This window comes from Mixophyes fleayi, chromosome 7 (assembly GCF_038048845.1).
Source record: "Mixophyes fleayi isolate aMixFle1 chromosome 7, aMixFle1.hap1, whole genome shotgun sequence".
In the NCBI taxonomy this organism is placed as follows: Eukaryota; Metazoa; Chordata; class Amphibia; order Anura; family Limnodynastidae; genus Mixophyes; species Mixophyes fleayi.
This window is the reverse complement of record NC_134408.1, coordinates 152,162,122-152,175,851: the sequence shown is the minus strand read 5'-3', so window position 1 is coordinate 152,175,851 and position 13,730 is coordinate 152,162,122. Positions and strand designations below refer to the sequence as shown.

At 46.0% G+C, this 13,730-nt stretch overlaps 1 protein-coding gene across 1 annotated transcript; it reads left to right on the top strand.

Annotated features, from left to right (window-relative positions):
• The first annotated feature begins 1,064 nt into the window (after positions 1-1,064).
• On the top strand, positions 1,065-13,421 carry TSN (translin). Its single transcript, XM_075181179.1, has 6 exons — positions 1,065-1,179; positions 2,775-2,868; positions 8,080-8,176; positions 9,420-9,535; positions 11,452-11,531; positions 12,309-13,421. The coding sequence occupies exons 1-6, from the start codon at positions 1,114-1,116 to the stop codon at positions 12,552-12,554; spliced, it is 699 nt and encodes a 232-aa protein (XP_075037280.1). The 5' UTR covers positions 1,065-1,113; the 3' UTR covers positions 12,555-13,421.
• The last annotated feature ends 309 nt before the right edge of the window (positions 13,422-13,730 follow it).

The window sequence follows — 13,730 nt, the reverse complement described above, 5'->3', positions numbered from 1 at the left end:
CCATAATTACACCAACACCCCATAATACTGACCCCCTAATAACACCAACACCCCATAATACTGACCCCCTAATAACACCAACACCCCATAATACTGACCCCCTAATAACACCGACACCCCATAATACTGACCCCCTAATAACACCGACACCTCATAATACTGACCCCCTAATAACACCAACACCTCATAATACTGACCCACTAATAACACCAACACCTCATAATACTGACCCCATAATTACACCAACACCCCATAATACTGACCCCCTAATAACACCAACACCCCATAATACTGACCCCCTAATAACACCAACACCTCATAATACTGACCCCCTAATAACACCGACACCCCATAATACTGACCCCCTAATAACACCGACACCTCATAATACTGACCCCCTAATAACACCGACACCCCATAATACTGACCCCCTAATAACACCAACACCCCATAATACTGACCCCCTAATAACACCAACACCCCATAATACTGACCCCCTAATAACACCAACACCTCATAATACTGACCCCCTAATAACACCAACACCTCATAATACTGACCCCCTAATAACACCAACACCCTCATAATACTGACCCCCTAATAACACCAACACCCCATAATACTGACCCCCTAATAACACCAACACCCTCATAATACTGACCCCCTAATAACACCAACACCCCATAATACTGACCCCCTAATAACACCAACACCCCATAATACTGACCCCCTAATAACACCAACACCTCATAATACTGACCCCCTAATAACACCAACACCCCATAATACTGACCCCCTAATAACACCAACACCCCATAATACTGACCCCCTAATAACACCGACACCTCATAATACTGACCCCCTAATAACACCAACACCTCATAATACTGACCCCCTAATAACACCAACACCCCATAATACTGACCCCCTAATAACACCAACACCCCATAATACTGACCCCCTAATAACACATTTTTTTTATAATGACGAGAAATCGTTTTCCCGGCGCCGGAAGTGACGTCACTGACAGACAGAAACGTTCCACCAATCACATCGCTCGGACACACTGATCCCGCCCCGCGTGTGACGTCATTGTAGTGAAGAAGCCGCAATATGTCCGTGATAGAGATGTTCGTGGAGCTGCAGGGAGGACTGAGCGCTGACCAGGAAGTCAGAGAGGTGAGGGGGAGACTCTGTGGGTATCAGAGGTGTGTGAGGGGGAGATTCCGGGGGTATCAGAGAGGTGAGGGGGGGGACTCTGGGGGTATCAGAGGTGTGTGAGGGGGGGGACTCTGGGGGTATCAGAGGTGTGTGAGGGGGGGGACTCTGGCGGTATCAGAGAGGTGAGGGGGGGGACTCTGGGGGTATCAGAGGTGTGTGAGGGGGGGGGACTCTGGGGGTATCAGAGGTGTGTGAGGGGGGGACTCTGGGGGTATCAGAGGTGTGTGAGGGGGGGGACTCTGGGGGTATCAGAGGTGTGTGAGGGGGGGGGCTCTGGGGGTATCAGAGGTGTGTGAGGGGGGGGGGGACTCTGGGGGTATCAGAGGTGTGTGAGGGGGGGGGACTCTGGGGGTATCAGAGGTGTGTGAGGGGGGGGGGGACTCTGGGGGTATCAGAGGTGTGTGAGGGGGGGGGACTCTGGGGGTATCAGAGGTGTGTGGGGGGGGGGACTCTGGGGGTATCAGAGGTGTGTGGGGGGGGGACTCTGGGGGTATCAGAGGTGTGTGGGGGGGGGGACTCTGGGGGTATCAGAGGTGTGTGGGGGGGGGGACTCTGGGGGTATCAGAGGTGTGTGGGGGGGGGACTCTGGGGGTATCAGAGGTGTGTGGGGGGGGGGACTCTGGGGGTATCAGAGGTGTGTGGGGGGGGACTCTGGGGGTATCAGAGGTGTGTGAGGGGGGGGGGGACTCTGGGGGTATCAGAGGTGTGTGAGGGGGGGGGGGACTCTGGGGGTATCAGAGGTGTGTGAGGGGGGGGGACTCTGGGGGTATCAGAGGTGTGTGAGGGGGGGGGACTCTGGGGGTATCAGAGGTGTGTGAGGGGGGGGGGACTCTGGGGGTATCAGAGGTGTGTGAGGGGGGGGGGACTCTGGGGGTATCAGAGGTGTGTGAGGGGGGGGGACTCTGGGGGTATCAGAGGTGTGTGAGGGGGGGGGACTCTGGGGGTATCAGAGGTGTGTGAGGGGGGGGGGACTCTGGGGGTATCAGAGGTGTGTGAGGGGGGGGGGGGACTCTGGGGGTATCAGAGGTGTGTGAGGGGGGGGGACTCTGGGGGTATCAGAGGTGTGTGAGGGGGGGGGGGACTCTGGGGGTATCAGAGGTGTGTGAGGGGGGGGGGGACTCTGGGGGTATCAGAGGTGTGTGAGGGGGGGGGACTCTGGGGGTATCAGAGGTGTGTGAGGGGGGGGGGGACTCTGGGGGTATCAGAGAGGTGTGAGGGGGGGACTCTGGGGGTATCAGAGGTGTGGAGGGTGGGGATTCTGAGGGTATCAGAGAGGTGAGGGACGGACCCAGGGCACCTTAAAGGAGATGGAGGGAGGCACTGGTACATCAGACAGAGTGGACACCAGGAAGAATGGGGTGGTACACTGGGATACCTGAGAGGTGAGGTGTCTCTTGGGAAATGTAGTGAAAGGTGCCGGTTCCCAGACAATATGCTCTTTATCCAGTTCCCATTACCTTGTCTCTGTGTTTCATGTCACTCAGGTCATATAAGAGCACAATGTAAAGTAGTAACATACACAACTTGTTAAATGCTCCTTTGTTTGTTTTTAGGAAATCAGGAAAGTGGTTCAGGCCTTGGAGCAAACGGCTCGAGAAATCCTTATCCTCCTGCAAGGAGTCCACCAAGAAGCCGGCTTCAATAACAGTGAGCGCTTTCTACAAACACTTTTTTTTTTCATTTGCAGGATGCAGACTTTAGCATTTGGTTATAAGGAGTAGTAAAGGCCACATATACATTACCTATAGGTAGGTTCTTGTTTCAATATTCAGTAAACCCTGTTTCCTTTTCGTGCTCCCTGGCAGCCCTTACATTGGGTTAAACTCCTCACTCAGCTGAGTAGAGACAGGAAAATCAATTACCCCTGGAGGGTATAATTGGCGGCTTCTCCTTCCTCCTGGTGTCTTGCTCATGTCTTTCAAGAGGATTTTAGTATAGATAGCGCTTTGTTTTCTGTTGTGGACCTTCCTAGTCCTGGACTACCAGTAGTGCACTGGATTATTGAAAGCAGGGACAAGGGTTAAGTTTCCCTGGGACGTGGGGTATTTATCCTGGAAGACCAGATCTCCTGTGTGCTGCACACATTATCCTTCAATGCAGCCTTGCACACGTGTTCTTCTAACAGTGTTTCTCAACTCCAGTCCTCAGGACCCACTGACAGTGCAGGATTGCCAGGTGACCAGTGAAATAATTATACCACCTGCAACACTGTGTCAGTCAGTAATGAATACACCTTTGCTCCAGCAAGGAGATATGTAAATCATGTACTGCTAGGGGGTCCTGAGGACTGGAGTTGAGAAACACTGTTCTAACAGGACACTAGCTTGGAAGGAACTGTTTTCTGTTCTTCCTTGTTCCTGGGGAAGCAATTTGTGCCTGCACACGAATGTGACGGCCTTTCTCTGTTATCCTGGTCTTAAAGCACACCCCATCCATTACTGGTGGCTCCGTGCAGGCATCCGGGTCTTCGCTGTTTATTCTGTGGAAGCTGCTACTAGAAGCACGAAACCCTGCAGCATTGGAACCGGAGATAGTTGCTCTTTTCTCTTTCCCCAATACCCTTCTGGTACCTGTACAAGTCTCACAATCTAATCAGTGGAGCATGTGATAGTCCTTTACCTGATGGTTATGTTGGAGTCTTCTGTACAGCATGTAATACTGACAATACTCAACCCTCTGAACATATTAAGGACATTATTAACTGGGTGAATGGAAAATACTTTAGTCACTAAAGAAGAGAATAAACCAGGGACAACAAGATAGAGGTCACATATTATTGAATATATGGTTTAGGTTAGCTGGTGAGCAGTCCAAGGAGATTAAAGAGGGTCCCAGTTTGCTTAACCTTTATATTGGGAATATAATGTTGAGGCATATTACTGAGCCTATGGGAATTGATGTTTCCCCTCAGAATGTTTATTCTGGATCATCCATAAAAAAAAACAAAAAACAATGTTTTACTTATACACAATATTCTTAAAGATCTAAGATCTAAAGTTAATAAAGAGTGGTAACTGTTGGATAAAGGCAAACCTAATATGAAGAGACTGGACTATGTGTGTGTTTTTGCACAATGAAGACGCTACAAACTGGAGGTCAGTACCTAAAATAGATCCAGCTACAGCCAGCCTTTGAACCAGAACCAATTTACCATTACAGGATGGAGGTCCATTTAAAGATCCCATTGATATAAAGCTGTTCAAGAAATTGCATGTTTCCTCCAGGATTATACTTAAATCCGTTGTGGAGATGGCTTCAGCTTCAAGAGCACTCAGATTATGGGCCAGTACCCTGTATGCGGACATAGAGGAGAATATTAGTATCTGCTTCAGTGTGTTGAACTTATGCAAAAAGGAATTTAATTCTTTTGTGGAGCGTCTTTAGATGCTTTTTTTTTTTATTTTTTTCAGTTCTAGAAGTTTTTTTTTTTTTTATTTTTTCTTTTGCGTGTGAGGGCAGCAGATATACGATAAATGCCTAGCCATGCTCCTTTTTGAAGGTTTTTTTCTTTTCAGTAAAAAGCTTTACTATGATTCAGATGATCACAGGGGGTAGGTCCAGTCAATTGCCACGTGACAGGAGAACACGAAGATTGAATTCATCCATCTTTTAGACAACAATACAAGGCAGCATGTAGTTATAGGCCTGGGAAACGATCTATTGGACAATCTGATAACCTGTCTTCCAAGCAGCTCTTTCAGCCTGAACGAGGTAGACCAGGCCAGCAAATATCTGTGACTATTTCCAGACTTGGGGGTAAATTTATCAAGCTGCGGGTTTGAAAAAGTGTATATGTTGCCGGTAGCAACCAATCGGATTCTAGCTGTCACTTTATAAATGATAACTAGAATCTGATTGGTTGCTACAGGCAACATCTCCACTTTTTCAGCTTGCTAAATTTACCCGATAGCCTCTTTTTGTTGAGGGGGTAGTGGTCAGGATTGCAAACATTGCGGAGATCTGAATGCTTACAACTCAGGATCGTAAATACTCTCAGGAAGGCTTATGACTTTGACTTTTCCCAGGGAACCCAGAAGAAACAATTTGGTCCCTTTCTATATCCTCCACAGTGTAGCTGCAGGCCTTGCAAGACCACATTCAAAATTTTTGGAAGCAAAAGCCATCTCTCCCGGTGGTAATCGGTATCCCGAGGCTTGGGATACTGACACCGACTATACCTACAAAAAAAAAAAAACCCGAACAGTCAAATCATGACATAATTAAAATCTACACTTACTTTAACACCGACGGAGGACGTAACCGAAAGAACTACTATGTGACTGCTGGAAAATCCGAAGATGCTGGATGCCGTCGCTTCATTGTGATGTCACCGAAGACGGCGACATGTATATTTAAAGAGGTATGTTAGGGTTAGGCTGCCTCAAACGTCGGTGACGTCAAAATAAACCGCCGGCATCTTCAGATTGTGTAGCAGTCACATAGCACTTAGTTCGTTAATGTCCTCTGTTGGTGTTACGGGAAGTATATAATATGATTATGTCGTGATTTCACTGTTTGGATTTTTTTTGTATGGAAAGTCGGTATCCCAAGCACCGGGATACTGTACCCAACCCATCTCTCCTGCTCCTATAACCCAGAGAGGCACCTGCCTCTGTTCAAAGCTTTTCCTAGTGAAGAAGTAATCAGGCGGTTTCAGAACTACTCTCTATTTATGAAGACTCAATCGTTTAGAGAAAGGAGACTTTCTTACGTTAGTAGATTTACCGGACGCTCTGTTCACCTCCCTATTGCAGCGCACCATCATCAGTTTATCAGGTTATTTGTACAAAGTAGTCACTTCCAGTTCACTTGTCTTCCATTCGTCCTCTCTACATCTCCAAGAACCATCACCAAGGTTTTAGTCGTCCTTATGGCCGACCTTAGAAAACAGGGAGCAGCTCTTTGGCCATATCTGGACGACATTGCAGTCATAGGAAAGTCAGAACACATTGCAGAGAATATGACCACATAGGTAATCTTATTCCTTCAGCAAAGCTGGATCATCTCTTGGCATGATGGCTTCAGTCTAAACAGTAACTTCAATAAAGACTTGTCTCTGTCTCCTGAGCATGTTCTTGGCAGCCACTGGCATCCTTCCCCGGTCAAGGTAACCTACGCAGAATCTTCAACTAGATCTGGCCTAATGGAAACGCAATTCGGAGTCCGACTTACAAAGGTCACCAGGGACACTAACTTGGTGGCAGAATTCGAAGTTCAAAGATTAATGCATGTCTTTCCAAACCAAAACGGATTGTTCTCATTGACTCCAGCACTACAGGTTAGGGGTCTCACCTCCCAGAGTTAGTACAAGACAGATGGCTGCAGCGCGGGACAGATCTACACGCAAACATTCCAGAAATAAGAGCAGTCTAGAAAGCCGTTCAACTCTCTTTCCTGCGACACAGACATCTCAAAGTGTTTTCCAACAACTGGCAGTAGAGGCCTTTATAAATTGATAAGGAGAAGCCACGCAGTGATGTTAGAAGTGACAATGATCGTGTCATAGGCAGAGAAGACTTTAAAGTCCTTATCTCGCTTCGTGTAGCATGGAAGAACTATACTATAGCAGATTATCCCGGCAGATGTCAAATTCATCTGGGAGAACGGTCTCTGCACAGGGAAGTCGCTCAATTATTGATCCAGATAATTTTGATCTGCCTCACACGGATCTGGTGGCAACGACCCAGAACACCAAATTATTCCAGATTACTCCCGTCACAGGGACGTCTGAGCAGTAGGAATAGACGCAATGTCTGAGCCATGGAACTTACATCTAGGGTATGTGTTCCCAGGGGTTTTCCCCATTGCCCTAAAAAAGATTTAAAAATAAAAAAATTTAGCGGTTATAGTTTTACAGAGAATTTTCATGGGAACTTTTTACCCCAAGGACTATACACATGGTCACCCCCTAAGGTTAGAGGAGAGGAAGCTTCACAACCAGCAAAGGAAGGGGTTCTTTACAGTAAGGGCAGTCAAGATATGGAATTCACTGCCAGGGAAGGTTGTGATGGCAGATTCAATAGATGTGTTTAAGAAAGGCTTAGGCAATTTATTTGCGAAAAAGAGTATCCAATGATACAACCGTTAATTAAAATGAAGGTTAGTAGTGGATATAGGGTAAAAATAGGACTGCAATATTGGGTCTGGGGGGATTTTCACAATTGAAACAGATTGGCGGTTGCTTACACTGGATCAATTTCAAATATAAGTGCAGGATCGCAGGAGATCCAAAAGTTCATATTTGGTGAATGTTCCCAATTGTAAAGCGCTATGGAATTTGCTGGCGCTATATAAATGATGATGATGAATGTCAGGCAGACATTGCTTCCTGGAGATACCACCTTATATGCCCTATATAGGTGTTTCTTTTCCTGTCTCTAATGGGCTGATTTAGGAGGTAACCCCATTGCAATGGCTTCCAGGCAGTTTAATCCTCCTATTTCTCTGTATACGTCTTTGTGCCATCAGCAGTGGGTATTGTCTTGCTAAATGGTTGGCATTGATTGGCAGGTGTTGGGACACTGTATGTAATGTTATCCACACAGTTTACTATATATATATATATATATATATATATATATATATATATATATATATATATATATATATATGTGTGTGTACTTTTGTTTCCTTTTTATATAAATTTGATTCTAATTCTTGGCACTCATGCACAAAACGATGTCCCCGTTCCAGCTAATATGGGATTGGATGTAGTACGAGCCAGTAAGCCCTCTGCTGCTAGCTCCATTGGAGGTGTCAGTGGTCCTTGGGCTCCCGAGTACATTGGGAAAGAGGTCTGGTATCTGTGTTTCCTATATACAAATGTGACTGACTTGTTCTTTCAATTTACTTTCTCAGTACCTGCAAAGTGTTTGAAAGCTCGGGAACACTTCAGCACGGTCAAAACCCAGCTCTCCACGTTGGTGACAAAATTTCCTACTGATCAATACTACAGGTGGGACGTAGAAGTTATTCTTATTCTAGATTCTGTGATGGGAAATCACAGAACTGTGTTGAATGTGCAGCCAAGTAAAACATTTGGAAACCTTTTACTGTGTATTTTGTAGCCTATTATGGGCACTGAACTCCTTTTCCTTTGTATATGTACAATAGAAATATCTCATGATAGAGATATATATATATATATATATATATAATTAATAATCCAGTTCCAGGGCTTTATTAATCTGCTATAAATGTGTTACTCACTGTGCCCTACAGATGCTGTTTTAATCTTTGTCCCGTGATCTAATTCTCTCCTCTTCTGACCTCCTAAAGCTCAGCTGTCGGCTTAATCATTAGTGACCACAGCAGAATAATTTGTGGGTACGATCTATGCAAAGGGTCGAGTCTGGTATAGTTAGAGATGGCGTTTGGGTTATAAGAGTGTGAAAATGACTCGGCGTGTAAAGGGGGCACAGATGGGACGCTCTGGGTTCACTTAAAACTTGTGCTGATGGCTCCTCAGATGTTGGTGGAAGTTAGATCGGACTCCCTAAACCTATGTCCGTTACAACATGAGAAGCTTGTAAGCTGAGAAGTAAATGTTTTTGTGTGTTTAGGACAACATTGAATCTGAAGTTTTACCATTGTTACGTGTTAATAATGTTATCTGCTGCTATTTCATGTTGTGTGTTTCCGGTGTTCTGTCATCGTACGCCCGCACTGTCCGGCGTTCTGTCATCGTACGCCCGCACTGTCCGGTGTTCTGTCATCGTACGCCCGCACTGTCCGGCGTTCTGTCATCGTACGCCCGCACTGTCCGGCGTTCTGTCATCATACGCCCGCACTGTCCGGCGTTCTGTCATCGTACGCCCGCACTGTCCGGTGTTCTGTCATCGTACGCCCGCACTGTCCGGCGTTCTGTCATCGTACGCCCGCACTGTCCGGCGTTCTGTCATCGTACGCCCGCACTGTCCGGCGTTCTGTCATCGTACGCCCGCACTGTCCGGCGTTCTGTCATCGTACGCCCGCACTGTCCGGCGCTCTGTCATCGTACGCCCGCACTGTCCGGCGCTCTGTCATCGTACGCCCGCACTGTCCGGCGCTCTGTCATCGTACGCCCGCACTGTCCGGCGCTCTGTCATCGTACGCCCGCACTGTCCGGCGTTCTGTCATCGTACGCCCGCACTGTCCGGTGTGTCTGTCACCTTGCAGTCTCTGGATTTCCTTGGTGTAACAGTGCTGTTTCCACGCAGGTTTCACGATCAGTGGAGGTTTGTGCTGCAGCGTTTGGTCTTCCTGGCTGCGTTCCTCATCTACCTGGAGAAAGAGGAGCTGGTAACCCGGGAGGCCGTCACCGAGCTTTTCGGAAGTACGTGTTCAGTGTGACTGGCTGTCTGCGACCTACAGGCGGATGGTTTGGAGAGATTCTTAGTAGTTTTCTTCCATTAGAAAGTTGTGTAACAGCCTGGAGAGTAAGGAGAGCCGGCCACTAAAGGTCCGTTAATATAAGATTGGTGAAAGGCAGCTAAGCCTCAGTACACAGAGAAACAATAAGGCAAAGGGTTCAAGAAGTGGCGCAGTGGAGGACAATCCGAGATCAATACATGAATAGTGGATAATTAGAGGCAACAGGGGCAGAACTATATTACTGGCAGGAGCACAATACTCTGGCAATTATTATTATTTTATTATTATTTATTTATAAGGCGCCACAAGGTTTCCGCAGCGCCTTACACAATACAAACAATGGACAGTACAGGGAATAACAGTACAAAACAATAAACGAGTAGCACCAAGACTTCAGAGGCTCCAGGCAAGGCAAATATATGGAGGTTGGAGCAGAAGAGAAGGTAGAGAGACAGGAGGGAGAAGGGCCCTGCTCATACGAGCTTACATTCTAAGGGGAGGGGAGACAGACGACCGGCACAGAGGGTGTCGGAGGAGGGGAGAAAGCGCTCCCCTCTACTGAGGAGGAGCGAAGAGAGGAGAGAGACCATGGAGAGAGGGTTAGGTGGAAAGCTGGTAGGCTATGCGGAAGAGATGAGTTTTGAGTGCCCGTTTGAAGGAGCACAGGTTGGGGGACAAACGGATGGGACAGGAACAGGCGCAATGTATATAGGGAGTCAGAGGGTGAAGTGTGAACATCGGGAGAACAGTTAGACGGCGCTAGAACAGAGTACAGACAGGGAGCCGTCCAGCAGCCGGGATAGCTGAGTCTCCAGAGACAGACGTACGACAGTGACCCCCCGAGAAACTGGTTTATACAGGTGTCCCGGTGGTACAATGAAACGTGAAAGCTTTCTATACATTCAGATGTGGTTTACTCCTCTCCCATTGTCCAGTATATTTGAATACAGATTGAAGCACAGTTCTATGTGCACAGAAGTTACACATGAATTACAGAGTAGTAGTATAGTTTAAGCCATAAATGGTGCTGAACAGAGCCGTGTTTTAGGAGTTTTTCATTATAATAAATGGTTGAGCAGTTGGATTTTCATGTGCAGATTATGGTTTTGCATAATGTTCTCCTTGATGTGCGCTGATAACAATCTAGGTGTAAATCACCTCCTGTGAGCTCGATCGTCATCGCTTAATATCTGGAATTATTTTAAGGGAAAATTTCATCCTGCCGCATCCTCCGCAGCAGCCGCCACCGCCGGAGGGATTAGACGTAGGGACCCGTCCTAGCAGATGGCGGCCTTAGAAATGAAGCCTTTCAGGATTTTTTGATCTGTCATTTCTAGATTTAATGGCTTCTGCCGAACCAAGATGGCAAGTAATATAAAGTAATATAAAGTAAACTATATAAAGTAATAGTAAATGTAAACTAATATAAAGCAATACTAAACAATGTAAAGCAAATGTTAACAATATAAAGCTATACATGCTTTATATGCCAACAGAGAAAAAACATTTCTATCTCTTAAGCTCCCTCCCATACTTGCACTCACTGTGCTGCTCCCACAGGAATTGTAGATGCAACAATTTTGTGATTCGCCCCAGTGTAAGTCGGTGACTCATGATGTGGGTATGCCTGTAACAGAATTATGGCAGTATCCAATGTGCAACTTCCAAATGATTCTCTTTTCCTATATAACCTGAGCTGTTCTGGCGATGAAAAGTAAGGCCATATAATTCACTCCCTTAGCCATGTTTGTTTCTATTTTTATTTTAAATTATGTGATTTACTTCAGGTACAGAATCTACACAACCTTCATTTAATTTGCTAATACTATTTGTGCATGTTTAAGTTACTGAGAATTCCCCTGTGTGTCTTTGTTGCAGTTGAATGCGAGCGAGAGAAGGGATTTCACCTGGACATTGAGGACTATCTGTCTGGGGTGCTGAATCTGGCCAGTGAGCTGGTACGTCTCCCCTGTTGTGTAATATAGACAGAGTGATGTGTGCAGAGGTTCCTGCGAGGAGGGAAAGTGACGGATGGGAATAGTGTATTATTCTATGATTTCTATACAAGAAGCACCCTCGTAGGGCAGTAAATAAGTCACATCATCCATACACCTTACACTACTATCTTAAGATCTGTTCATGTTTAATCAGATTGTTAGAAAATTAAATGTGTGGAACATATCGGATATAGATGTCTCCCTCCATGATACATCAGGAATAGGGGAAATTTTACTCTGAAGTGGGGAAATTGTGTTTTCTAATCATTGGACCAAATTGGGGAGTGTAAGTATATTGTGATAGGCGGTAAATACAAATATGATAAAGGTACTTTTATTATAGTAGGTAACTCTTCAGAATGACTAACAGCGCCCTTGTTCCTCCCAAACTGTATTATGGGGGACCCCGTCTCTGTGCTGTTTGGGGTCCATGTTTCTATTGGAGGTCTGATATGCAAATAGGCCACGTCTGAGCATAGGGCTCCTCCTCCTGTTCTCGTCCTTGCGCCAGTTCAGGCTGATGATGTTTCTACTTCCAGCTTGATGCTATTGGTGCTGAGAACATTAATTGGGCTGATGACAAGGGCTGGCTAACACTGGACTCCTCACACCGCCATTAATACTTTTATTTCATTAGTTTGTTGTTTCCCGTTATTAGATATGTAGCAGTTAGTGAGAGGTTACTGTCTAGTTTATATGAACTGGAGGTGATGGGACGTTCTCCATCTTCTCCCCCAGTCCAGGCTTGCGGTGAACAGCGTCACGGCCGGGGATTACTCCAGGCCCCTGAGGATCGCCTCCTTCATCAACCAGCTGGATTTCGGCTTCCGGCTGCTCAACCTGAAAAACGACTCTTTGAGGAAGCGCTACGACGGCTTGAAGTACGACGTTAAGAAGATCGAGGAGGTGGTGTATGATTTGTCCATCCGGGGGCTCAACAAAGACCAGGTGACCCCTGCAGCAGAGAAGTCGGAGATGGCGTGAGAACTCTGATAGCTATGTACCCCCAGGGGGTCGAGAGGGAGGTTTTCTGGTCTACTCTGGTTTTGCAGACAAGAGCCAAAACATTTTTGTTTATTTGCTGGGTGCTCCGAGTCCAGATTAAAATTGGTTCTGTTCATTCTGGTTGAACCAACGATGATTTAATTTCTGCAGCTCACGTCTGTGTTTATATCGGACGTTTTTGCTTTGCGGAAAGTGTTTAAAAAAACAAAACGCATCACTCTTCTGCTCCTGATCTTTGTGTTGTCTGGCAAACGTTTCACAGGGTAAAGGGGGTCAGATTGTAGGGTAGAGGGGGGGGGGGGTCCAACTACAGAACATTAATGGTGAATCCATCATCCGTTAAATGGAAGAGTCTTCTGCGATGAACATAAAGCAAACGTTCGTACCGCTTGTGCTTCGTTGCAGAACACAATTCATCTGACTCTTTCCCCCCCCCCACAGCAATAACCATTTACTGTAAATAAAGACAATACGTCAGATTACCGGCTGTATGGTGACCATAATATCTCGTGTTGCCTTATAATGGCCGTTCTGTATGACCCTTCACCGGTGATATCACACGAGGGGCCCTGTGTTTTGAGTAGTGTCAGATGGATTTGATGGGGGTTTTCATGACATTTTGTCAGATTGTTTGTATCTCTCTTTATACAGAACCACATCCTCGTCATTGTGTCACCCTCAAGGTGGAAATATCATTTAAATATTGTATTTATGTAACAAGCCTGATCTCCGCTGTGTATTACTATGTTTAGGTGTCCAGTCTTTCTTGGTTAGTTTACTGAGTGTTCTGTTATAATCTAGAGCACAACTACTCTTCAAATAAAATAAATTCTCATTTGTACATAATGGATGTGATGCAGAATTGGCCTGGAAAAGACAGACGTGATTATGGCGTATTTATAGCGGTACGCGAGGTCCGTCAGGTTGGCATCTGTAGTATACGTCTCTCACGGACTCTTAGGTTCCACTTGCGCTCAGGACTTGTATTATATGCAACAAATGCATTTTCTATTGGGCATCGATAAAACTCTAAAACCTATAATACAATAGGAACAACCCCCCGTCTTGTGTACACAACAAAACAAAAAAGTTTTGCTTAAACATCAACACAAAAGCATAATATATACCTGAGCCACGGAAAAAGCACCAATGAGC

Coding starts and splice junctions, on each gene's coding strand:
- TSN (XM_075181179.1), top strand. CDS start 1,114: ATGTCCGTGATAGAGATGTTCGTGGAGCTGCAGGGAGGACTGAGCGCT. Junction 1,180..2,774: donor CTGACCAGGAAGTCAGAGAG/GTGAGGGGGAGA, acceptor GTTTGTTTTTAG/GAAATCAGGAAAGTGGTTCA. Junction 8,177..9,419: donor CCTACTGATCAATACTACAG/GTGGGACGTAGA, acceptor GTTTCCACGCAG/GTTTCACGATCAGTGGAGGT.